A 24,716-nucleotide genomic window follows, 5' to 3' on the forward strand; every position below is an offset into this window, starting at 1 on the left:
AGAGCTCTGAAAACAGGGGAAATATGGTCATATTGTACGCTTTTCAACAGCAGCCTATCTGTTGTTCTGTTCATTCTGTGAAGAATGGGAAACTGATGGGAAAGCAAGCCTTTATGAACGGCTGCTGTTGAATCTAAAAAAAGACTAAAGAATGTTGATGAGAAAATTGAAATAATAAAATAATTCTAAGCAAAAGATATAGCTCTAAGACAACTGCAACATACAATAATAGAAATCCATCTGACTAAAGAGTCGACCAGGAAGGTCCTCAAAATCTTACTCAGTGAATAAATAGTGATAAGGTTAATCAGAAAATCTATCATCTTGCCTTAAGAATAAATTATATTTACACCCTATTTGGTCCAAAAGTTAACACACTGCAACACCTCGATATGTTTTTTGATAAAGACAGTTTTAAAACTGTTTCATTAAATGTTGTGTTTCTCAGTTGGTACCTTTGATGTTCCAAGGCATCCGATGGGTCGGTCAGGTCGCCCAGAAAGCCCAAGCTTGTTGTTGATACCCAGGTGAAGGTAAGCCTACAAAGACAATAGAGGTTCCATGGTTAAAGCAAATCAAAACGGATGTGATGAGATAGTGATAAACATACATTTGTAGGTTGTCTATGCTTTTCAAATGTAACAGTGCATTTGAAGAATAAATAATGAGCCATTTGTTTGAGTAATGTTTATCAAAAATAACCTTTACATTTGGCCTATGAACAGGGATCAGGGGCAATGACCCCTTCCACCCCCAAGTACCATCGTTTTTTAACCTTATAGCTGGGTTGCTTTTCCTCCCTGTATCTTCATCCACCCACTCACTTTATCTGCCTCTGAATCCATTAGTACACAGACTAACTGATCCTCTGTCTGCACTGTGTCAAACAAGTTGACTCTGCCTTGTAAACAATTCCAAACTAAAAGTATAGATCAACATGTTTGTCACAATTTTAAATTATTTTTAAGGAAGTCCCCCTTGTTTTTATTTCTCCATGGCTTGGAGGATATGTGGAGAAACAGGCACTCAAAGAAATTCATGCTGGAGGCACAGAATACTGCTTCTGGATATCCCCCTTGCACCTGGGTTAGCCACCTGCTCAGATGTTTTAAAAAAAAAATATTTCCCAACATTAATAGTTGCATTCGTTTTTTTACTTTAAATATAATTTTTGTTGTTTACTTCAATAGTTTGTGTTTTTCTAACATTTTATTTTATATTCTACTATTTCATTAAAAAAAAGTTCTCAAGGAGGAGGGACACACTGGTGGAATGTGGCAATTCTCAACTGATCCCATAAGAGACCCTTCTCTGTCGTGGCCTGTTGATTGCTATCTGAGCTTAGTCTTCCACTTGATTTCTACTTTTTTTACATCAATATGTCCTTTCTACTTTCTCACTGCAATGTTCCTATTTCAGATGCTTAACAACTAATCCATATAGAGTCATGGAGGAGGATCTTTTATTGATTGTATTAATGTCTCAATGAATTTATTTCCCTCCCTTATTTCATTTCAGTGGATTGGCGAACCTCTAGCGAACATAATCCTCTCCCTCCAGCTTTCCTGGGATATGGAGCAGGTAGAGTCTCTCTTCTACTTTGCAACCCAAGTCAAAACAACCACATAAGGGCGCCAATTGAAGTGGGATATAATTATCCCTGAGCCCTTTACTACTAACTTAGTCCCATCCTTCTTTTTCGAGATACAGACGTGATTGAAAACGAAGGCCCCCAACCACTAGATCCTATTGGCGTATTATAAGAGACACACCTACATTAACACGGCCCTGTTAAGGCCTGTGAAGTCCGAGTCCCAGGCTTCTTGCAGATGGGTTGATAATAATTGTACAAAGCCACGAAAGGTACTTTTAGCTATGCTAAAAATTAATCCCCGTGATAAGAGGGGAGGAAAGAAAATTCAGGGTTATTTATAAAGCTGCAGAAAAAAATAGGAAGCTGGACCTAAAGAATGAGTAATGGGAGGATCTTTTTGCCTGCACACAGAAAGATAGCACCTTGTTTTAGAAGGTGGATAACCATCCGCTTTTTTATGGGAGGTGTAGTGGCGGATCAAGCTGCTCTAGTCCCTGCCCAAGCTTGAAAGTATAACTTTTCAATCTTATATCAGGGAGAAGATTCTGTCCACCTTCTTGACTTCGGTTCAGGGTGCCACACTGATGTTACAGTGGGATAAAATTAGAGATGCTATTGCGTCCTTGACAGTAGGCAAGGCTCCTAGGGCAAATGGGGTACCTGGGGACCTGTTTAGTTACTCTTTGGATCGTTTGGTCCCTCTCCTTACCCTATACATCAATGCCGCTATTAGTAGCTCTCTTACTGAGGCCTGGTGCCATTCCATTATTGTACCTGTGTTCAAAAAGGGTGATAGGAATGACCCTTCCTGGTATAGGCGATCTCCTTAAATGACGTCAAATTCAAGATCACAGGCATGGTCATACTGAATAGATTAACTAATTGGGCAGAGGAACACAATATTCTGTGGCACTGTGGTGTAGAGTCTCAACCTCTATCTCATAATCAACAAGTACATCAGAGTTAAAATGCCCCCGTACCCCCCCCCCCCCCCCACACACACACACATCGCCTTCATGGACCTCCATTCTGCCTTAGATAAGGTGAACTGGGGCAAAGCTGTGATCAGAGCTGGAGTCCAAGGGGGTGGAACAGTCTCTGGTGGATTTTCTCAGAAATCTACAATGTGGGTTGACGGCCACAGTCCATTATGGAAGAAGTGGGGAATGCAAATTGCACTTTGCAGAACGAGGGAAAGGCAGGGTTGCGTTTTGGCCCAGTTTCTTTTTATTATGTGAATTAATCGTCTGGAGACGGTGCTTTTGGTACAAGGTGTGGATGTCCCAAGGGCTGGGGCAGATTGCTTCCAGCTCTTTTATAAGCAGACAATGCTGTTTTAATTACCCACCCTGCCAGACGTTTGCAGCAGCTTTTAGACCTCTTGGTTGATTTTATGGGCAGCCTGGACTTGCTTACCAATTTCCATAAATTGCATGTGATTGTTCTAGGGCCGAAAACCATGATAAAGTACCTTTTTTGTGCAGGGACAGATTTTAATTAAGGTTGATAATTTTAATACGTTTGGAATTTTAACAGATTCAGGACTCAATTGGAAACCCCTAAAAAATCAGAATATTGGAAGTTTTAAGAGGGCGTGTGCTGGAGTGTATGACTTTTCTTCCCATATTGGACAAAAGCCACTAAAATCCATGCTGGAGATTTACACAGCCAAGTGTATCTCAATCTCCACTTTAGGCTATGAGATTTGGGGCTACACAATCAATCAATCAAAGACATTTATAGAGCGCACTACCTACCCGTAGGGTCTCGGTGCGCTTGGGGGGGGGGGGTGCCGCTACTGCTCGAACAGCCAGGTCTTGAGCTTCTTCCTGAAGGAGAGGTGGTCTTGGGTCAGGCGCAGGTCGGCCGGGAGGGAGTTCCAGGTCTTGGCGGCCAGGTAGGAGAAGGACCTTCCTCCTGTAGTGGCTCTGCGGATGCGTGGGACGGCGGCGAGGGCGTGGCTGGCGGATCGGAGGTGGCGTTTGGGAGCGTAGAAGTTGATTCGGTTGTGGAGGTAGCTCGGGCCTTGGTCGTGGAGAGCTTTGTGTGCATGGGTAAGGAGGCGGAAGGTGATTCTCTTGTTGACCGGGAGCCAGTGCAGGTCTCTTAGGTGTCCGGAGATGTGGCTGTGTCGTGGGATGTCGAGGATGAGTCTGGCTGAGGCGTTCTGGATGCGATGGAGTCTCTTCTGGATCTTCGCGGTACTTCCGGCGTACAGTGCGTTGCCGTAGTCCAGTCGGCTGGTGACGAGGGCCTGGGTGACGGTCTTCCTGGTCTCTGTGGGGATCCACCAGAAGATCTTCCGAAGCATGCGCAGGATGTTGAAGCACGAAGAGGAGACGGCGTTGACTTGCCTGGTCATGGAGAGGGAGAAGTCCAAGATGAAACCCAGGTTGCGTGCGTGGTCCGTCGGTTTGGGTGCGGTGCCCAGGGCGGGGGGCCACCAGGAGTCGTCCCAAGCGGAGGGCGAGGAGCTCAGGATGAGGACCTCCGTCTTATCTGTGATCAGCTTCAGGCGGCTCGTCGTCATCCACTCGGCTACCTCTCTCATCCCTTCGTGCAGGTTGGCTCTGGCGGCGGCGGGGTCGTTGGTCAGGGAGAGGATCAGCTGGGTGTCGTCGGCGTAGGAGATTATGTTGAGGTTGTGTTGGCGTGCGATGGCCGCGAGTGGGCTCATGTAGACGTTGAAGAGAGTCGGGCTCCGTGAGGATCCTTGAGGGACGCCGCAGATGACTTTGGTGGCCTCTGACTTGTACGGTGGTAGGCGGACTCTTTGTGTTCTTCCGTCGAGAAAGGAGACGATCCATTCCAGCGCCTTCTCCTGGATTCCGACGTTGCTGAGGCGCTGCACTAGGGTGCGGTGGCAGACCGTGTCGAAAGCCGCGGAGAGGTCTAGGAGGATGAGGGCCGCTGTTTCCCCGTTGTCCATCAGGGCTCGGATGTCGTCAGTGGCGGCGATGAGGGCGGTCTCGGTGCTGTGGTTGGCACGGAATCCGGACTGCGATGGGTCGAGGGATCCATTCGTCTCGAGGAAGGTGGCCAGCTGTTTGTTGACGGTCTTCTCGATGACTTTGGCTGGAAACGGGAGTAGAGAGATGGGGCGGTAATTCTTGAGTTCGGTGGGGTCTGCTGTAGGTTTCTTCAGTAGAGCGCAGAGTTCGGCGTGCTTCCAGCTCTCGGGGAAGGTGGCGGTGTCGAATGAGGTGTTGATGATGTCCCGCAGGTGGGGTGCGATGACAGCGTCGGCTTTGTTGAAGACGTGGTGAGGGCAGGGGTCGGTCGGAGATCCGGAGTGGACGGAGTTCATCGTGTGGACGGTGTCTTCGATGTTGACCGGGGTCCAGGCGCGGAGGGTGGTGGTGGGTGGCGATGCTGCGGTCGTGGCGTGCGTCGGTTGGGTGCTGAAGCTGTAGTGTATGTCCGCGATCTTGTTGTGGAAGTAGGAGGCGAGGGAGTTGCAGAGGTCTTGCGAAGGGGTGATGTCGTTGTTTCCGGCGTTGGGGTTGGAGAGCTCTTTCACGATGTTGAAGAGTTCCTTGCAGTTGTGAACCTAGGATCACTTGAAATGGTGGAGAACAAATGTTGCTGGGCACTTTTAGGGGTGGGGCCAGTAACCCTATCGAGATTTTGCACAAAGAGCTAGGGATGAGCTATATCACTGATTTTATTTGGTTGCTAACCCTCTTAAGGTGTTCTATTTGTCTGAATGATTAATTAAATCTCAATAAGCAAGTTATCTTGGATTGCATGAAGTTGGATAACATGCATACTATTCCCTGGTTGGCTTATATCAAGGAAAACTTCAGAGTCCTTGGGAGACCCAAATTATTTTTCAACCTGCAGAGTATGATTAAACAAGTTACTGGATGGTTGAGGCAGATCTTTCTTTTCAGGGAGGCAGCCGAGAGGGAAGCCTCTGCCTTGGCCAACCATACAGAAAAGTTGTCATGGTGAAAACAGTATTGCAAATGGATCCATAGCTCTTTGAAATGCCAAATGTTCAGAGTTGTTTATTAACTTATCTCAAGCTGGGTTTGTTTCATAAATTAATTTATCCTGAGAGATCATGGTTCAGAAATTCGGGGATGCCCTAATATTCCTGCGACTAGCTTTCAACATGCGATACTTTGCACAGTGTACTGATTTGCCCTTTTTTTTGTTATAACTTTCTGCCATACGTTTATAAAACCTCTATTTTTAGCTACTGATTTTTATCAGATTAGACCTGCCTTTTTATATCTGCAACTTTTAGTCACGCCTAAAATATGTGTCTGTGTGTCAAGATTTCTTATGGGGGTTTACAGATCAGGACGGCAGGGTGTGTTATCTGCATGTGGGAAGTAAATGTCCTTTTTTGTCTGCTTTAGTCCAGATATATTTATGTCATATGCATAACAGGGGCGTCTCACCTTTAAATTAGCTGATGTGGTTGTTTTAGTGTTCATCTGTATAATTTTATCTCTTAAAATCGAATAAAGATTATTGATCGAACTAATCCAAGCTCCTTTACTTCATGGTCTACATTCCAGACTTCTGACTCACTTTAGCTGGCTACTTCCAAATACATGGATTACATTTACTGTAATCATATCACCTGCTGTTTGCTTTTACATATTTTATAATATTTTACCTCTGCTTAATCCTTGTTTCTGGAAATTAGAAATAAGATCATCTGGGGAGACCCTGGCTCTCAACTATATCAACCATGAAGGTTTTTTTGCCAGCTCTGTCCATGCCACATACACATCACATCTTTGTAGGTTGAGGAGCTTGAGGGCAAAGAGCTGCCAGACCAAAAGTGTGTGCTCATTATTGTCCCCATGCAGCTCAAGAACCGCTTCTGGTCTTAAATCCCTAGGTCCTCCTGTCTGTACGGTCTCCGTTTTCACTAACAACATGAAAATATTCACAAAATATTTATGAAATTTAGGAATATGAACAGAGAACCCAGATAATGGACTTGCTTCTATTGGAGCTCGCTTCACTAATTTATAATTAAAAATAGCATATTAACGCCTCTCCAAATAAAAAAAACAACATTAAGAGGTCTTCATACATCTGACTTCCCAATTACATGGGCATTTCCAAACAAACAGCCAAAAAAGGGCTCGTGAGCATCAAAGATGAAAAACAACAGTAACCTTTAATCCAATGGAAGAGAGTACCATTTAGATGCACTGCATATAAATATATCTTTTGGGCTTGTCATGAACCCCTTCTTCCTGGGCGTATGCCAGACATCCAATGATTCCCTACTCTAGAGGATGCATATTCTAACAAGCCCCCATCAGTGAAGTAAAGATGCAGCAAATCACAACACGTCTGATTCCAGTCAATGCGCCATAATTTACAATAAACCCACAAAAAACACAAATTCAGGAAAAATTAAAAGAACTACTGGGGCGGCTGCTTCCATTCAGAACATTTACTAAATTCGGAACTCATTATTTCTATAGTTGTATAGCAGGTACAAACAAAGAGTGGCGGCTCCTCTGCTAAGGCGGAGGAGCATAGCCCCACTACTCTCAGAGGAGTGTAAAAGCAAAAATAAAGTGATATCAGAAGTTATTTATGCTATCATCATATATTATTCAGTATCAGCCAGGTTGGGCGAGGCAGCACTGGGCTGCCTTTACGTCCGGGACGAGGAGTGATTGCTGCACTCCAAAGTGGGCATGACTGCTTGACCAGCGCTCTCAGCCCGGCCAAACAGTCATGCACACTTTGCATGTTCCCCACCAGGCTACATTACACAGCTTGGTGGGGAACATGCCCAGCATTATGATTGGCTTAGGGGAGGGAGTCTGTGTGCTTCCTGGTTCCGGCGGCCACAGAGACGACAAGGGATGATGGTGGCGAGGAGGTAAGATTTTTATTTTTATTTTGTACACATGGCCCTCCAATCTTGTTCCCTTCAAGCCACTACTGGGTACAAATGGTGAATGGCCAGATACAATAAACACTAGCATACAGGAGGACAGCATTTGTTTGTGAGTGTCTACACAGTCACAGATAACCCAAAGAATCTGACACAAAACGTTCAAGCCATTCAGCAGGTGAAGTTTGTAAAATACACATATTCCTCCCTTACATTTCCTGCAAACTTTATTTCTTTCAACAGCCCAACACACCACATAGATTTTTAGATTTTCAAAAGATCACATGTACATATGCAGCTTGCATCTGCACCATAACACTGTAGTGGATGGAAGCAGTTGCCATGAAATAAGAAAGAAAGCCTACCGCCACGAAAATACGGTTGAATGTTTATCTTTATGTTTAGGATGAAAGCTGGCACAGCCCAGCAGGTCAAGAGTGCTCCAGAATGAACCTTAGTATGGGCTGCATGTCATGAATAGCTGGAATCTACATACAAGACCGGTTCTAGTGACGTTTTCTGCTTTCCGTTAACAGGGGGAAAAATGCCATCATTACCCCGGACAACACGAGATTTAAGCGATTTAGTTGATAGGAAATTGATTTATGCAAGTAGTGTTACTCTGGAACAGTCATAGATGCTGCGGATTTGACTTCATGTGTCATTTGACCCATACATTGCAAGGAAAGTGACATGAGGTGAAGAGCGACAACCATGACAGCCCTACATAGTTTTTATTTATTAGCCACATTTGGCACAAAAAGTTAGTTTGCACAAAGCAATTGCCAGATACCTTTGAGAAGATCAGCAGTCTGACTAGTTAATGGCAGGCTTTGTAAGATTTAACAAGAGGGCAACTGCAAGTGTTACCCTAAGCGGCCCTTAAATGAGGCCTTTAATCACTGAAAGACATTTGAGAGGTACTAGGGGAGGAAGCACAACCAACACTGGAGGATCTGATCTGGCCCTGCTGTGTGGAGATCTGTTTTCACAGTCTAAAGGCAGGGGCTGTTCTGATCTTGGATTGGGGATCTAAGAGAGACATGATCTAGGACCTTGACCTATGCTATCAAAGAAGGACTATCTATCAACGGTCACCATTCGATCTATGACCTTCACTGGTCAGTTCAACAGATCACAGGATAGTCATCAGGTTTGCAGCTTCACACCTGTCCTCAAGGCCCACATTAGGACATTAACAAGAGAGATTAGTCTGATAAACTCCCAGTGACCCCACATCAACCCCTACAGAGAGATCAGGCAGGATCACAACACATCACTCAATAAACTACAGCTGCCGAAGTTAACTGTATTTCAGTAAGCTGCACCAAGCTTTGTCTCAACAAGGATGCATCATACAGCAACTGAACAGACACAAGTGCCATTAAGATCTAGACAATCAAACAGCACATTTAGTAACATAATAAGGCATGCTCCTTAAACAAATGTTTGCAAGATAAATGCATTTTCCATTAGCAAAGCCTAAAAGGCATCATACACACGCCAAGCAGGCTGGAAACCTCCTCCGCAGAAGCAATTGTTTCAAAACTGTATAGCTAGAAGCACTTACAGCACAGAAACCCATGGCTGTCTACCAATATCGGTATGGATGCATTATATGTATGTGCTGAGAACTGTCAGCAGGCTGTCTATTCAAGATTAAAATCTATTTGTCCTCCTCCAGAATATTTATTTCTGATGGGCAAGGAAAATTAATTTAGGATAGATAAAAAAATAAATTAAAAAAATCTGTGTTACAACCTAAATTCAGGATCCTGTTTCACAGAGCTGCACAGGGTAGGAAAGACACAAATGTGCACAGGGGTAAAGAAAGTAGGGTCGTTCATTAAACAATATTTGAGCTGGCAATGTAGGAGGTGTTATGTCTTCTGAACAAGTCTCAGAAATCTGAGAGTTGGTGGCAACCTATAAGAGGATTACTCACCCAGTCTAATATTGCAGGTTGGCATACAATTTTTGAGATTTTGAGACTTGACAAAGGTTTTTGGGCATTTCAAAGGTTTGTCAGTTAATCTTGCCCGAGCTTGTTCACTGCTGCTGTTAACCCATGGTTCGTTCCTAAGAATATTGTACATTACAACGAGATCTATTACATTGCGTGCTTTTACAACACGGTTGTTACAACAACTGTGTTACTACGTGATGCATTTACATCGCAAGTCATTACATGGACTTGCAGTAGGGGGCTCGCTGGACTTAGGAATAGTATTATTTACTTTTCCTACTCCAGTTTGCGAAACAGTAAGGAAGGTGTTGGAATTCATTTCCAATATCTCAGCGCCCCTACAGCAAGGTTTTGTAATGACTTGCGATGTAAATGTATCACGTACTAACAACGCAGTCGCAGTCGTTGTAACAACCACGTTGTAATAGTACTGCGATGTAATGACAGCATTGTAAACGGTGTTTCCCGTTCCAAGACAAAGTTCAGTTTCACAGAGTGAGCAAATCCAGAAAAGAGTTTGCTTGTAAGTAGTACTTGCTACTAGGGATATTCCCGTTTCTTTATTCTAACAATGTTGGCATAAGGAATACTGATACCAGGGGAGCTTACTCAATTTGCCCACAATATGGCCCAACCAGGAAGGTGAGAATAGTATTCAAATCTCTACTCTCTACAGAAAGTACTCAATCCAACAGATCACATCTGTCTTTTCCATCATCTTTCAAAGGCTCTCGGGTCTTTCCTATTTATGGTTTAAATCTTTATATGCGCATGCATCCAAGACAGTGAGGTGCGGTATTGAAATAATTGTGTCCAATGCTTGTACGCTGTATACAGGTCTCCATTGCAAATGTCTATTCTAGCATGTGGATTTTAACAATTGTCATAACACCACAATAAAAAGAAAAGACAAGGATTTAACAGAAATCCAACCCCCCCCTCCCCTCCCACCCTACCCAGTAGGTCTTTCCTCTTTAGAATTCATGACTCCTATTAGTTCTGATCTCCAACACTTCATGTTGTTTTATACAGGTTAGTCAGTTCTTTTGCCAAGACAGTCAACATATCTTGATCTATGGCTTTTCCTGAGCTTGGGGGAGGGGGTGGGGGGGGGGGGGGGGATCAGTGGCTGGGAGCAGAGCAGACCTGCTGTGGCCTTGCTTTCCATTATCTCTAGGAAGACACAGAGGCTATGGGTACCTCTCTTCAAGCGGGACAATATTCACCAGCAGGGTTTGGTAGTTAGGCGATGAGAGCTGGTCATGGCTGCCTGTAGACTGCACATTTTTTTGCTGCTGCCACAGAATCTTTTCTAACTTTTGGGGCTACACTGGACCGCTTCCTTCGAAGTAAGTACCTCAGTCATCAGGTAAGGTTCATGCCTGGGACACCACTATCACATACGAAACCCTCCGCAACTGAATATCAGGAGGATCATGTGCCCGTGATAAAAGCAAGTTAGGTACCTCTTCTCTAGTGGACCTTACCAAGAGTTCTGTGCTCACAAAATGACACTGCGCGGCCAATCCACTATTCACCTGTATAAGATTGTGATACTTCCGACACAACATTTTCAAACAACATAAAGCATTTGATATTCAACACTTGGTTTTGCAAAGTCACAAAGGCAGGGATGCTTAATTAAAATGGGACATTACTAAACCAGTAAACCAGCATGCCTTCTGCATATCCAGTATCATTAGGTAACACTAGATGGAGCCCACTATCTCTTAGCAAAAATGACATCTGTTGCAATAAAATCTATTTTCAAAATGGAAATGTATCACTCACCCGTGCATGACAAGCCAGCTGCTAATATATTTTTATTCGGCGTTCCTAACCCAGTTACTGAAATAAAACTCAGCAGATTGAGTACAGAAGCCTGCACCCACCACAGATGACAGCAACAACAACAGGGCTGCTCCAGTCATCGCTGTGCACAAGGCATATGAACTTACATTAGGCCCTGAAAAGCACAAAAGGGACTTTTGCCCGTTTTGAAATCATTCAACATTTACCTATAAATATCAGATGCTAGAAGAAAATGTTCACATCCTGTCCTTTTTGATGAAAGTTAGCAAATATCAAGTGGTGAATAACAACACTACTTAATTTGCAAAGCCGAATATTCGAGTTGCTATGCTTTGAGCTTCTTGGAAAGGGCTCCATGATTACAACACTTGGATCCAAGCTGTGACAGTGACAAACGCGTTTAAATGTCATTATAAAAGGGGAACAGGACTGTGGAAAATCCAATGAAATGATAAAGAAAAATAAGCTTTAGGGATCATTTTAACAATATAATGCACACTTTAATGGTTCTTATTTAAAGAATCAAGTAACCGCAGAGCTTAAATGGCCATTGACTTACAATGTCTAAATGTATAGCAGTGCTGAGACATACCCAACACAAAGTAAAACACACCATAACGTTTTTTTATCCCATCCTACCCCATAAAATACCATAATAAAGAGCTCTCCACTTAGGAAATATTAGTGCTAGAAACTTGGTTTTTGAGGGACTTCCATCTACCTAAAATGGGCGTTTTTGCTGAATCAAAGCCTGCATGCTTTACACAAAGGCTGGTGGCAAGCTGTAGACCTCTGAAGAACTTTACTCCACCTACTTTTGTTGCTCCAATCTAAACATCAAGGACAGGTGACTCTAGGGGCACTAATAACTTTACATATTGAACACAGCATGGCCACAGCATCGCCCTACGAGAATACAAATCCCACCTTGAAATGAAATGAATGAAATGAAATTTGATTTATAAAGCGCATGGCTGCCCTAGAGCGACCTTTGGAGATACCATGCACAAGAAGCATCATACAAGCCAGGGGATTTTCACTACCTAAAGCAATACAACATAGTCACCTAAAAACATAAAATAGCTGCCCTCTGGACTCTGATTCCAGTGATCCCAGTACAAATCTAAGTGGGACCTCCAAGGTAGGATGAGGGAAACCAAGGAAACACAGGACAGACACAAGGCATCCCAAGACACAGGGTGCAGTACTCCCAGGACAGGCTCTCGGGCGGTGCGACCGGTGCCACTGTCCCGGGTTTTGGCTTCATGTTTCCAAGTTTACTATGTTTTTAAAGCACCTGCTGCCGCATTCTTTTCCTCCATCAATTACTAGGTAACCAACACAAAAATGTCAAGATAACTCCCATGAATTACGTTCTTCCTGGAGAGAGATCAGAGTTTTGTGTAGTTGAGGTTTTGACTTATGTGAAAGTAGTGCAGAGGTTTAATATGCCTGCTGCAAAGAACGTGCACCATGCAGATTACAGAGTACATATAACTTAAATAGGTCAGCAGGTTACTGCTTTTAAAAGAGACATCCTTTTGTTACTTGCAGTTTATAATGTAAAGTCCTAATATAGAACGGTGAGCAATTACCTTTCATCATAGTGCTGCATACACACTTAAAAGTATAGTATAGAGCATAGATTAATGTTGCAAAAAGGGTTAATTTGGGTAAAAATCGATTCTTCTTATTAAAGAGAACTCCTAACTATGCGGTTTCTTTTTCAATTCGGAGTTTATGCTCCTCCACTCCAAGCACTCCTAAACTATACTGCCTACCAGTATGGATGACAGGTGACTCTTACTCCTTGTAGTCCTTTGGCTTATGAAACATTTTCTATACACTGGGATAAACAAAGTCAAAGAGGCAGCAGGGTTAACGGCAACGCCACTACCTAGGCTAGCCACGAGATGTACTTTGTACGCGTATTGCCTACCTCAAATGGCCAGCTGCCACATGACCAACAAATAGATACAGAGAAAGAAGGTTGATGAGAGGCAGTACACATGATCAACAAATTACAGTGTACGCAAAGCAAAGTTCATTCAGCAGTTGTTGTGGGTTTCGTTGTCTTTATTTTTTACAAGTTCTTTGTAAAACTTTAGAAACAGCCAACGGGTTTCACCCTAAAAAGGGCTTCTTCAGGGCAAAGAAAAGTTAATGAGGTATGTTTGTCAATGGATTGAATCCAGTAGTATGTAATCCATGAAAAACGTCCTTCTTATGGACGTGTTCTCCAGAGAAGAGGCCTTAAGCCAGTGAAAAGTACCTATGTTTCCTCAGCTCAAATGTAGTATACGTGGCCTCCAGTGGCAGAGAAGTAAATCAAAATGACAATAACGCGCCTCCAGTGTATTCTGTAAATTAACTGTTTCGATCAGTCCGATCTGGGCCAGTGTCCAGCAGTCGCAGCAGTAAAAACAGCATACACCGGAGGCGTGTTATTGACATTTTGTGTTACTTCTCCGCCATTGGAGGCCACGTATACTACATTTGAACTGAGGAAACATAGGTACTCATTACTGGCTTGAGGCCTCTTTTCTGGAGACCACGTCCATAAGAAGGACGTTTTTCATGGATTACATACTACTGGATTCAATTCATTAGCAAACATACCTCATAAGCCTTTCTTTGCCCTGAAGAAGCCCCTTTTAGGGTGAAACACATTGGCTGTTTCTACAGTTACATGCATCAAAACCCACAATGACTGCTGAGTGAACTTTGCTTTGCGTACACTGTAATTTGTTTATCATGTGTATTGCCTCTCATCAACCTTCTTTCTTTATTTCCTACACACTGATTTACACATGTATGATTGACTGTCTCTGTGTAATGTGTGTGTGATATACACAGTGCTCTGGCATCCTTTACTGGTATGAGTGGTGCTATGAAACTAATTCAGTGAATCTGAGAGCGAGTTGTTATGGAGACTTGGTCACTGTTAAAGGGTGCTAGGGAGAGAATCCGTGGTGGAGGTGGTCATTGAGGGGATCAACTAACATTGTCGCACTGAGCGCCACCAGCGCTAAAGCTGGCCCGGAGTACTCCACCTCCCTTCTCACAAAAGGGATCAAGAAGTAGATGATTTCACAAGACCCAGCCCCCTACAGCTCAATAACTGCTATGATTAGGCAAGTTAAGGCACCACTTAGGAGAAAAGAAGCAGACTCCCAGGTTCCACAATGCTCAAATAGTCGCCCTTTGAAATGTTTTGAAGAGTCAAGTCACGTCAAATGTTCTATGTCAGACAGTGTGAAATTAAAAAGGAGCAGCAGACTGTCTGAAGCATGGACAATGCATCAATAGGAAAACCAGAGAGAATCCTGGCTCTGTATATCAGCTGAGCTATTGAACTTGAAAGGGCAGCCATGGCACCTCTGAATTCGAAAACAACAGCACATTGTTTACAGTGAACTTAGATACCTAGAATAGATTAACACATTTCCAGAGAGCAAGTCTGATCATTTGTTTTTGATCATTGTGTTACATTTCGATACATTTTAAGGCAACACATTCTGTCCGGTTCTCTTTTGCAGGAAACATTTTGAGAGAACGACATAGTGAAGATATTTTGAACTCCAATTTGAGTTGGAAAAAAAGAACATGGTTCACTGGATGCCGTGGCTGTGTGATAAAACACATCTCAAGAGACGAGCATGTGGGATGCGGATTTAAATTTAAGAGACTTTTCCAGCAAGCGGTCATCAGAAAAATCACATTTTTTATTAAAGACACAGAGGCTTTTAAGAACTTTGAAAGACAGACAGGTCTAAGTTGTATGACGGAATACAACTTGAAACAGACAGATTTGGGACAGTGGTGTATTTTAATCTCATTTAGATAAACTTTTCCAGAAAGACAGACCGCAATTTAATTAACCCTTTAGCTGGTTAGGCCCTCCCCCCCGCCCACAACAAAAAAAATGTTTACTCCTCATACTAGGTACTTGTTCAAACACCAGCTTGTCAGCGAAGATGGTCGCATAATCAGGGACAACTGGCAAAGTTTGAAGTTCGCTAAGTGACCTCCAGAAGCGATTGCAACTAGCAAGACAGTTCAGAGTAGGACGCTGAGGAGCGCAGCTAGGGAGCGGCTCAAAGGGGGCGCATATCAGAAATGTCAATATGAGTGAGAGGTCCCTCTGTGGCATGGTCAAATGGGGCATAAAGCCCCTTTAGTAAACATATAGCAGGCGACCTGAACAATGGGTGCTTACCTGGCAGATGGCGGAAGGCCAAAAGGGTTGCTAGATGACCTATAACCATGTCCAAATCAGACAGTTATGCTTATAAAGAGGGGACATGCTTCTACTCACACTAGCCCAAGGTCCTGAGTATATGAACTTGGTGGAAGGGCGGTGAGCAGCCAGGATGATATCCACCACTTACACAAGAAGTTCAATGCCTCACAGTTGGATCCACCCTGTCTCTATGCGTAAAGGTGTAGTGTGTGGAAGTTGAAGCACCGTCATTGCTGTGACAGCAGGTTCTTAGAATAGTAGGCCAAATGGGAGGGTGGATGCTCTGGGTCAGAAGCTTGGACTACCACACCCTCTGAGCACAATTCGCAGCCACCAGAATGACCTGCAGTTGATACCCCCTCTCCCTTTATTCAGAGCGCAGAGATTTCTTGGCAGTAGAAGGAATACGTACAGAAGACCAAACTCTCACTCAACGTGAAATCTGCCCTCAGACAACTTTGAGGAGGGAACCGAAGAGGCCAAAATACTGGACACTGAATGTTTTTTGTGGTTGTACAATTTTTTTACTAAGAGCATGCCCCACTGAGCGAAGATCTCTTGTACCATGACTAAATGTTGCTGCCTTTCATGATGACCCCAGCTGTGCTCACCAACCCTGGACCTTGCCAGATCTCTCAGCTTTGAAAAAGTATCAGAGCACCAGCCTGAGAACAACCTCAACATTTCCAGACTGAGAGCATGCAAGTCCACACCACCCTGCTTTTTGTTGTATCAAATGGCAGTGGTGATGTCAGTGATTGAATTAACTGTGGCTGATGTCAGAAACGCCTTGAGAGCCAATCATATGGCTTGCAGCTCAAGAGGGTTTTTTTTCTTTTTGGTGGTGGAGTTGATCCAACGAGGACCAGAGACGCCACATTTTCACTTTGTCCCAGTGACCTCCACAACCAATGGACTATGCATCCATTAACACTGTTGTCACTGACTGATTGGGTAGGCAAAATTGCCTTCCGCACATCAGATTGGTATCATCCATCTTCTTCTGAAAGAACTAGAGAACTTCCTGGAAATGCAAATCGTGTTCACAAGGGACCCCGAAAGCAGGGTTCGCTCTAAAAAGACCGTTTGTGCTTTCGAGCGAAGGGCACCGAAAGAAGGGACCCTAAAAGGCCTAGCAGCCTCAAAACTGTTAAGACTGAAAGATCAGCCTTTGCTCAAATCATCATCATTCTTGCCTGAGTATCTTGGACTCTCTGCAGGGGTGGAAAGGCCTTCAGTCTCATCATGTTTAATGCAGCCTAAATTAAGAGTAGACTCTGAATGTGCTAGAGGTGGGACTTCGCCTCTTTGGAGGAGAACCCTAGCTTTAACAGCTGCGACATTAAGCTCTGCAAATGATTCAAGACTAGCTGAGGCGAGGCCACCTTCAACAGATAGTCATCAACGTATAGGAACACATGCACTCACACCCTGTGAAGATGCGCTGCAACTACCAACAACACTTATGTAAAGACTCAAGAGGTTGATGGAAGGTCAAAAGGCAGGACACCACAACTTCTTCTGAGACTTCTGAAATGGTGCCTTAAAGCACTGATTCCGAAGTGAAGCAGGTCCAGGAAAAGCACCAGTCCTCATTGTCCAAGGCCAGCAAAACTTGAATAAGTGTCATAATTTTCAGTTTCTCCATCCGGAGGAACAAGTTCGATATTCTGATGTTTAGAAGAGGTCAGAAGCCTCAGTCCTTTCTGTAGTCTAGGAAGTAACATGAATAACATACAAGCCAGTTCTCCGCTTCAGGTACTATATCGATTCTGCGCTTCGTAAACAAGATTAGCTCCTCCTCCTACAGGATCTGAGCACAAACTGCCAAAACTGGTGCGAAAAATATAGGCATGTGGGGAAGACTTTCCAGAAATTAAAAACCATTGCCAACTTGGATGATCTGTGGGACCCACTGGTATGAGCTTATCAAACAGAGGGACAGGCACTGTTCAAGTGACCCCTCCATGGGTGCTTATGTTCACCCAGGAGGGTTTAAGATCAAAGTCCAAAATCAGTTATCCTGTACGTGACTGCCTGAGAATGATAAGACAAAGATACTGTCTATGACACCCTTCAGGTGGGAAACCTACGGCCAATTTGCTTCTCTCCATCCCTTGACTTTTTCTTGTTTTGCTGGCCTCAATACCTTATTGAGGCCAGCAAAACAAAAAAAAGTCAAGGGATGGAGAGAAGCAAATTGGCCGAAATGAGTTGAGCAAATTCAGGAAGATTTGCAGAGATGAAGCTCATTATATTTTCTTGGATAAAGCACAGAAGTGCACTTAACATGAATATTTTACCATGAGTACTCTATATGTTTCAATTTTTACCAACAACTATCCCAATAATAGGTAGCTAAGCACTACAACAACAACTGTTAGCATTTGTCTCGGCAGGGAAGAAAGCGCAAATCCAAAAGAAAATCCTGAGGTTACCTAGAGGATGGGGAAGATTATTGCATCCGGATTTACTGAAATTTTACAGAGCAGTGCAAATAAAAAATAATAGTTGAATAAGCAAGCAGAGAATATGAGAAACATTGATCTATACGGACACAGCATTATGTTATACAACATTTTTCCTATAGTAAAGTAACTCAGTATTTCTTAAAAGAGAGAATGCAAAAGCAATAGAAAATTATATCTATATTGAATTTTTCACACCCACAGGGAAATCACTGTGGGATCTGGCTTGGCTAGAAAAATCAAAACGCCCGCAAAATATAGACCAATTGCACTCAATTAGCGCCATCACTGAAGTATGGGATCAGATATCAATAAAGGCAGACTGATCAATTTTCCCTCACTCTATACACCAATAGATTAAATTCTGGATTTTTACCCACAGGATAGGCCACCTAGCTTTCCATAGATGGTCAAATGGGGAATGAACCTTACTTTGAGACATGTTTCACTAAGGCAACATTAGAACTTACCTAGACTGCAAATCGAAATACCAAATTAATGAAGGAGCCTGCAATATTGGCTTATCCTACATTGGGTCCTTCAACCAGTTAACATAAATGCAGCCATAAGATATGTGACACTCTGAGAAGTTAGCACCCAAGCAAGTAGGATGCAAAAAATGTATATCAAACATACATAAATCACTGCAGAAGACTGAAATAAAGCATCTTTGTAGATATTAAAAAATGTGAGAGGCAGTGTATGTATGTATGTGTGTTCTTATATAGCGCTCAACTTACCCTAGGGCATCTCGGCGCTTGCATTGGGAACTCGTCCTGGCTTTTCCCTGTGAGATAACCCGTACTGGGCATCCCAAAGGTGAAAGCCAGGCATCCTGCCGCGGGGGGGCCGTTGTGGAGATTAAGCAAGCTTAATGCCCAGAGATGCATAGTGTGAACCCGTGCTCAGAGTGGGCACCGAAGCGAGAATTATCGAGTCCGTAGACAATTGGGCTCAAGACCCTGCCGCGTCGGGAATTGAACATTGGTCCCCGGTCTGACCTCTGCTTCAGGGTATGCCTCCTCTAACCAGTGAGCCACACTTCTCCAACTAGAGAGAGACCGCTTACAAGATAGTGCATCAACGGGATATGATGTAAAAGCATTTACACAACACATTTCACACTGCCCCTGTTGGAGATGTGGCAACTACATAGGGTACTTAAGACATATATGCTGTTCAAGCACACTAATAAAAACATTCCAGAAGGCAGTACTTAGCCACATACAAAAACACAACAGAATACCTCATTCCAGAAAAATCATATGTAGCGTAATTGAGGATGGCACTAGATAATATTGAGGGTCTTCCATTTAAAGAGAGAGTTAATAGCATTGCTCTGGTAGAAGAGTGACACGCCGCACATGTCAAACAGGTTTGTTAGACTTTCGCACATACTAGCAATAGTGAAAATAATGAGCACCACCAACCAAACAGATAAAAAGTTCTCCACACAACGAACACCTCTGATCGCATATTTCACCAAAACAGAACATAGTCGCCCATTACAATTGAGACTTAGAGCATTAGACTTGCTTAAATAAGTCATAAGGAAAAGATCAGCGGAGAACTTGCATCACTCAAGCGGTTCAGAGAATACTGCAAAAGGACAAACTAGTGTATGCAGTTGGAATATAAGCTGATCGTTGAAGACAAAGAAGAATGATCATAAATCTAATGGAAAAAATACAAGCAAATATAGTACAAGGGATCTGTATTGGGAGAAAAGGGGGATTTTTTTTGACTGTGTAGAGCTTGCACCAAAGTACGCTAAGTATGAATATTGTATATGAGGAAAAGTACAGCAGTCAAGAATGCCACACAATTAAATGTAATGTATGTCATAATAAGAAAAATAAATAGTTTCTCCTGAAGATCCTTAAGATATCCAGGCATCTATGTGGAGAAGTACACTGGATCATTTTAAAGGGATAACTGAATCTGTAGAATCCAAGCAACAATGCAAACATTTCTTGACTTCATTCTGTCCACCCTGAACTGTCTATGCATAGGGCCAAAAGGTAAGAAACATTGAAAGAATGCAGCACAAGATAAAAAACCTTCTTACCCACTGCACTGATCAATTGCTACTCTCAGCCCAGAGGAATCGAAAGGAAGGAAGAACAAGTTACTAACCTTCCCTAACGATATATCTGTAAGAGACATATATTAGTTATAGATTCCTTACCTTAGAATTAACCCCAGGCGTCAGAATGGATCCAGAGAATTTTTCTTCAGCAGTACCCCTGCACGTCCGTAGGTGGCGTTGGTCGACTCGGCGTTCGTCGATGGCGTCATGATCGCAGGAACGACATTGCAGTATCTACTTAGACGCTGCCCCTGCGCGCTGATGTCAGTTCTTTACACAACATTCCACGCCAGAAGCGCAGAGCCATGCAAGACATCGACCACTGGTGCACAAAACTAGGGCCCGAATCAGTTCGCAGAACGGGGAGGATGGGTGGGGCGGTAAGGAATCTATAACTAATATATGTCTCCTACAGATTTATCATTTGCGAAGGTAAGTAACTTGTTCATCTGAAAGAGATTATTAGTTATAGATTCCTTACCTTAGAACAGATACCCCAGCAATACCAACCCGGAGATAGGGTCTGCAAACAAAGTTCACACGAGAAAGTCCTGGAGAAATGACTGGTCAAAGAAACCGTCTCTCCGGACTTGGCTATCCAGGCAGCAGTGTTTAGTGAACGTGTGTAGTGAAACTCACATGGTTGTCTGGCAGATGTCATTAAGGGGGGCTCCACATCCCAAAGTAGTAGTGGCTGCCCTCACACAGGTGGAATGGGCGCACAACTCTACTGGAGGCTCCTTTTTCACCAAGAAATAACAGATTTTAATGCAAAGAACAACCGATCCCGAGATGGTTTGTTTGTGCACAGACCGACCATTCTTGGCGCCCACATACACAACAAAGAGCTGATCATTCACCCGGAATGGTTTTGTGTGATCCATATAAAAAGATAGTGCACGTTTTGGATCCAGATGGTGGAGCCCCTCCTCTTTAGAAGGATGTGGGGACGGGAAGAACGTGGGTAAAAAGATGGTCTGTCCTATGTGGAAAGAGATAACTACTTTGGGAAGAAAAGAAGGTCTAGTATGAAGGACAACCTTGTCCAGATAAACAGCAAGGTAACGAGGCTTAGAAGAAAGAGCCTGAAGCTCACTCACCCTGCAAGCAGAGGTGATGGCAACCAGAAAAGCAGTCTTTAAGGTCAAGAGTCCAAGAGGTCAATTATGTAGTGGCTCGAAAGGAGCACACCAGGTAAGTTAAGACCAGATTCAAGTCAAACTGGGGCATTATGAAAGGAATAGGATGAAAGAGGTGAGTAAAGCCCTTAAGGAATCTATTTACAATAGGTGACTTGAAAAGAGAAGGCTGATCAGGAAGGTGAAGGAAGGCCGAAATGGCCCAAAGATAGCCCTTAAAGGTGCCCAGAGCAGAGCCCTGCTGGGCCAAAGAAAGAATGAAGTAGAGAACCTCTGAACGAGGGGCAGAAAGGGGATCCACAGCCTTCGCTGTGCACCATGCCACAAATTTGTTCCATCGACAGGCGTATACCATTTTAGTGGAGGGATGCTTGGCTGCCAAGATGACATTACAGACTTCAGGAGAAAGGTCAAAAGCTGCCAACTGTCGCCGCTCAATCTCCAAGGAGGTGGAGGCTGGACAGGTTCGGGTGGAGGACGTCCCCTGCTGCTGCTACAGAAGATCCTCCCGAAGGGGCAGTCTGATGGGAGGATCAATGGCCATGTTCAAGAGCTCGGGATACCAGACTCTTTGTGCCCAATCCATAGCCACAAGAATGATTTGGGCCCGGTCGTGCTTAATCATCTTCACCGCTCAGGGCAGAAGTGGTATAGGCAGAAAGGTGTATAGAAGACCACAATTCCACTCGCAACGAAAAGCGATGCCAAGCGAACGCCTCCTTGGAAATTCCAACGTGTAGAACTGCTGACATTGCGTGTTCTCTTTGGTGGCGAACAGATCTAACCACTCTCCCCACTGTTGAAAGAGACTTTGCACCACCTCAGAGTGAAGATGCAATTCGTGATTTATTATGCACCGGCAGCTGCGTTTGTCCGCCCTGGCGTTCAGCGAACCTGCTAGGTGTTGAACCACCAGGGACATGCTGTGATGTTCCAGCCACATCCAGAGGCAGAGAGCATCTTGACATAGGGGCCACACCCCACCCTGCCCTGTTTGTTGCAGTACCACACGGTGGTGGTGTTGTCTGTGAACACCTGCACTACTCTTCCCTTGAGAGAAGGAAGGAATGCTTTCAATGCAAGATGGATCGCCCGGAGCCCGGAGCTCCAAAAGGTTGATGTGGAGCTCGGACTCCGCTGGAGACCAGAGGCCTCTGATCTCTGCCTCGCACATGTGGCCGCCCCACCCCAGGACTAACACATCTGTCACCACAGTGAGGTCAGGCTGGGGAAGGGAGAGATATCTGCCATTGACCCAATCCTGGTTTGTAAGTCACCACTGCAATTGGTGTGCAGTGCCTGCCGAGATCTGGGCGACATCGGAAAGATTCGCCTGATGCTGTGCCCACTGGAACTTCATGTCTCACTGCAGAGCCTGCATATGCCACCTGGCATGATCCTCCATCAGGATGCAGGAGGCCATGTGGCCCAGCAGCCTCAGGGTCATTCTCACCGAAATCCGGACTAGAGGCTGAAACATAGGTATCATAGCCTAAATATCCTGGCTGCTCGGGAGGATAAGCCAAAAACTGTGCTGTATCCAGAACCGCTCCGATGAAAAGAAGCTCTGAGAGGGGATCAGGTGTGACTTCGATACGTTGACAGTGAACCCCAGCGAGTGCAGGAGGTCCGCCATAGTCTGAAAGTGGGAGACGACAGCCTGGGGTGAGCCCACCTTCAACAACCAGTCGTCGAGATAGGGGAAGACTGGGACCCCTGATTTGTGCAGATGAACTGCGACCACTGCCATCTTTTTCGTGAACACACAAGGGGCGCTGGTAAGGCCAAGGGGAGCACTATAAACTGAAAATGCTTTGGGCCTACCGTGAACCAGAGGTAACGCCTGTGGGCTGGCAGGACGGGGGGGTAGAAATAAGCATGCTGCAAGTCCAATGCTACAATACAGTCTCCAGGGTCGAGGGCAGACAGGACCTGAGCTAATGTCAACATTTTGAACTTCTCCCTGAGATCCAAGATAGGACGTAGGTATTTGTCCTTCTTGGGCACCAGTAAGTAGTGGGAGTAACAACCACTACCTGCTTCTGGTACACAGACTCGCTGGATAGCTCCCTTGGCCAAGAGAACTGCATCTTCTTGATGGAGAAGGGCTAATTGATCCTCCGACATGTGATGGAGTGTTGGTAGCATGGAGGGAGGGATAGTCTTGAAGGGGAGGGAGTAGCTCCTTCGAACTATCTGCAAAATCCACCGGTCCAACTTGATTTTGTGCCAGTGGGGGAGGTGTTGGCGGATCCTGCCGCCCACTCGCAACTGGTGGCCCTGAAATGTCAGACTAGGAAGGCTTAGAGGCTGCTGCAGAGGGGGAACTGGCAGACTGACCCACCCACTGGCCCCCAGACCCACAGTGTTGGGTCCCACGTCCTCGGCCGCGCAGAAGCTGGGTGGCTTGCGCAGGCCTGTGGCCCCGGGCGGAACATGGTGGGGCACCCCTTCCGGAACCACAAAAGGGGCAAATGGCAGAATGTACAGAACGAGAGGTGGCAGTGAGGCCCAAGGATCTGGCTGTAGCGCTAGAATCCTTGAAGCGCTCGAGCGCAAGGTCCGCCTTGTCGCCAAACAGACGACTGTCATCAAAGGGCATGTCGAAAAGAGTTGATTGGACATCCCCAGAAAAGCCAGTGGATCTCAGCCAGGTGTAGTGTCTTAGGGCTACTGACGTAGAAAATGTTCTACCCAGAGAGTTGGCGGTGTCCAGCCAACAGAGGATGGCGAACTTTGTTGTATAAAAACACTCAAGAAGATGAGGGGTGAGAGGATAAAGATGCCTCTTCGACCTCACGCTCAGTAATTTCATCTCACAAATAGAAGAGGGATAATAACACTACGTGAAGGTGGATGAGTGTAGGGGAAATGCACCAAATGAGTAAAACTGCCCTCACACACAGCAAGCTGTGTCAGGCTTCATCATAGGGCTGCTAACACAACTCCGTGCCAACCAAACGCTGGAGGTGGAGCAATAGGGAGGGGGAAGACAATACAACATACAGTATAAGATCACAGGTGAGAAAAAGGTACAGAGCAAGTGATATAAAACTGGTATCAGGGAGTCCTTGTCATAATTTTATTATGTACCCTGTCCAGGTTTAAAACAAAAAATGTGGATGCTGGGTTGGGGAGCTTATAACGAGACGCCAACCCCTCCACTCCGTAAAAGAGTCGACATGTTTCAGCCGGAAAAAGTAATAACCCAGCTTTCCTCAGGACTCTCAACACTGTGATCCCTAGGTGCTCACCCTCCCTCCTTTAAATACAGAAGTAAAGGGGATGTCACCTTACCGACTCAGTGCTCGGTTAAAAAAGTAGTGGAGCCCCTCGCCCTTGGAGAGGAACCTGTAGGATGATTAAAAAACACAAAACAAGTGAAGTCTTAAATGAAGTGCCCTTCGTACAACAAGTAATAAAAACTGCGGTGCATCAACACCACACACACACTCCAACCACCCAACTGTGATACATGGGCACACCCACACAAACTCATTCAAGGGGGTCCCCCACAGTTTTATGAC

At 44.6% G+C, this 24,716-nt stretch overlaps 1 protein-coding gene across 7 annotated transcripts in view; it reads right to left on the reverse strand.

Moving 5' to 3' along the window:
- The window catches only part of PHKB (phosphorylase kinase regulatory subunit beta), a 1,358,073-nt gene that overhangs the window by 287,147 nt on the left and 1,046,210 nt on the right, over nt 1-24,716 (reverse strand). For all 7 annotated transcript variants that reach the window (XM_086945119.1, XM_086945122.1, XM_086945118.1 and 4 more), the window contains one exon: nt 456-539. In XM_086945119.1, the coding sequence (XP_086801245.1) occupies nt 456-539 (84 nt within the window). The remainder of the gene's footprint in view (nt 1-455; nt 540-24,716) is intronic.

The sequence above is a fragment of the Lissotriton vulgaris genome, chromosome 12 (genome assembly GCF_964263255.1).
Source record: "Lissotriton vulgaris chromosome 12, aLisVul1.2, whole genome shotgun sequence".
NCBI lineage: Eukaryota > Metazoa > Chordata > Amphibia > Caudata > Salamandridae > Lissotriton > Lissotriton vulgaris.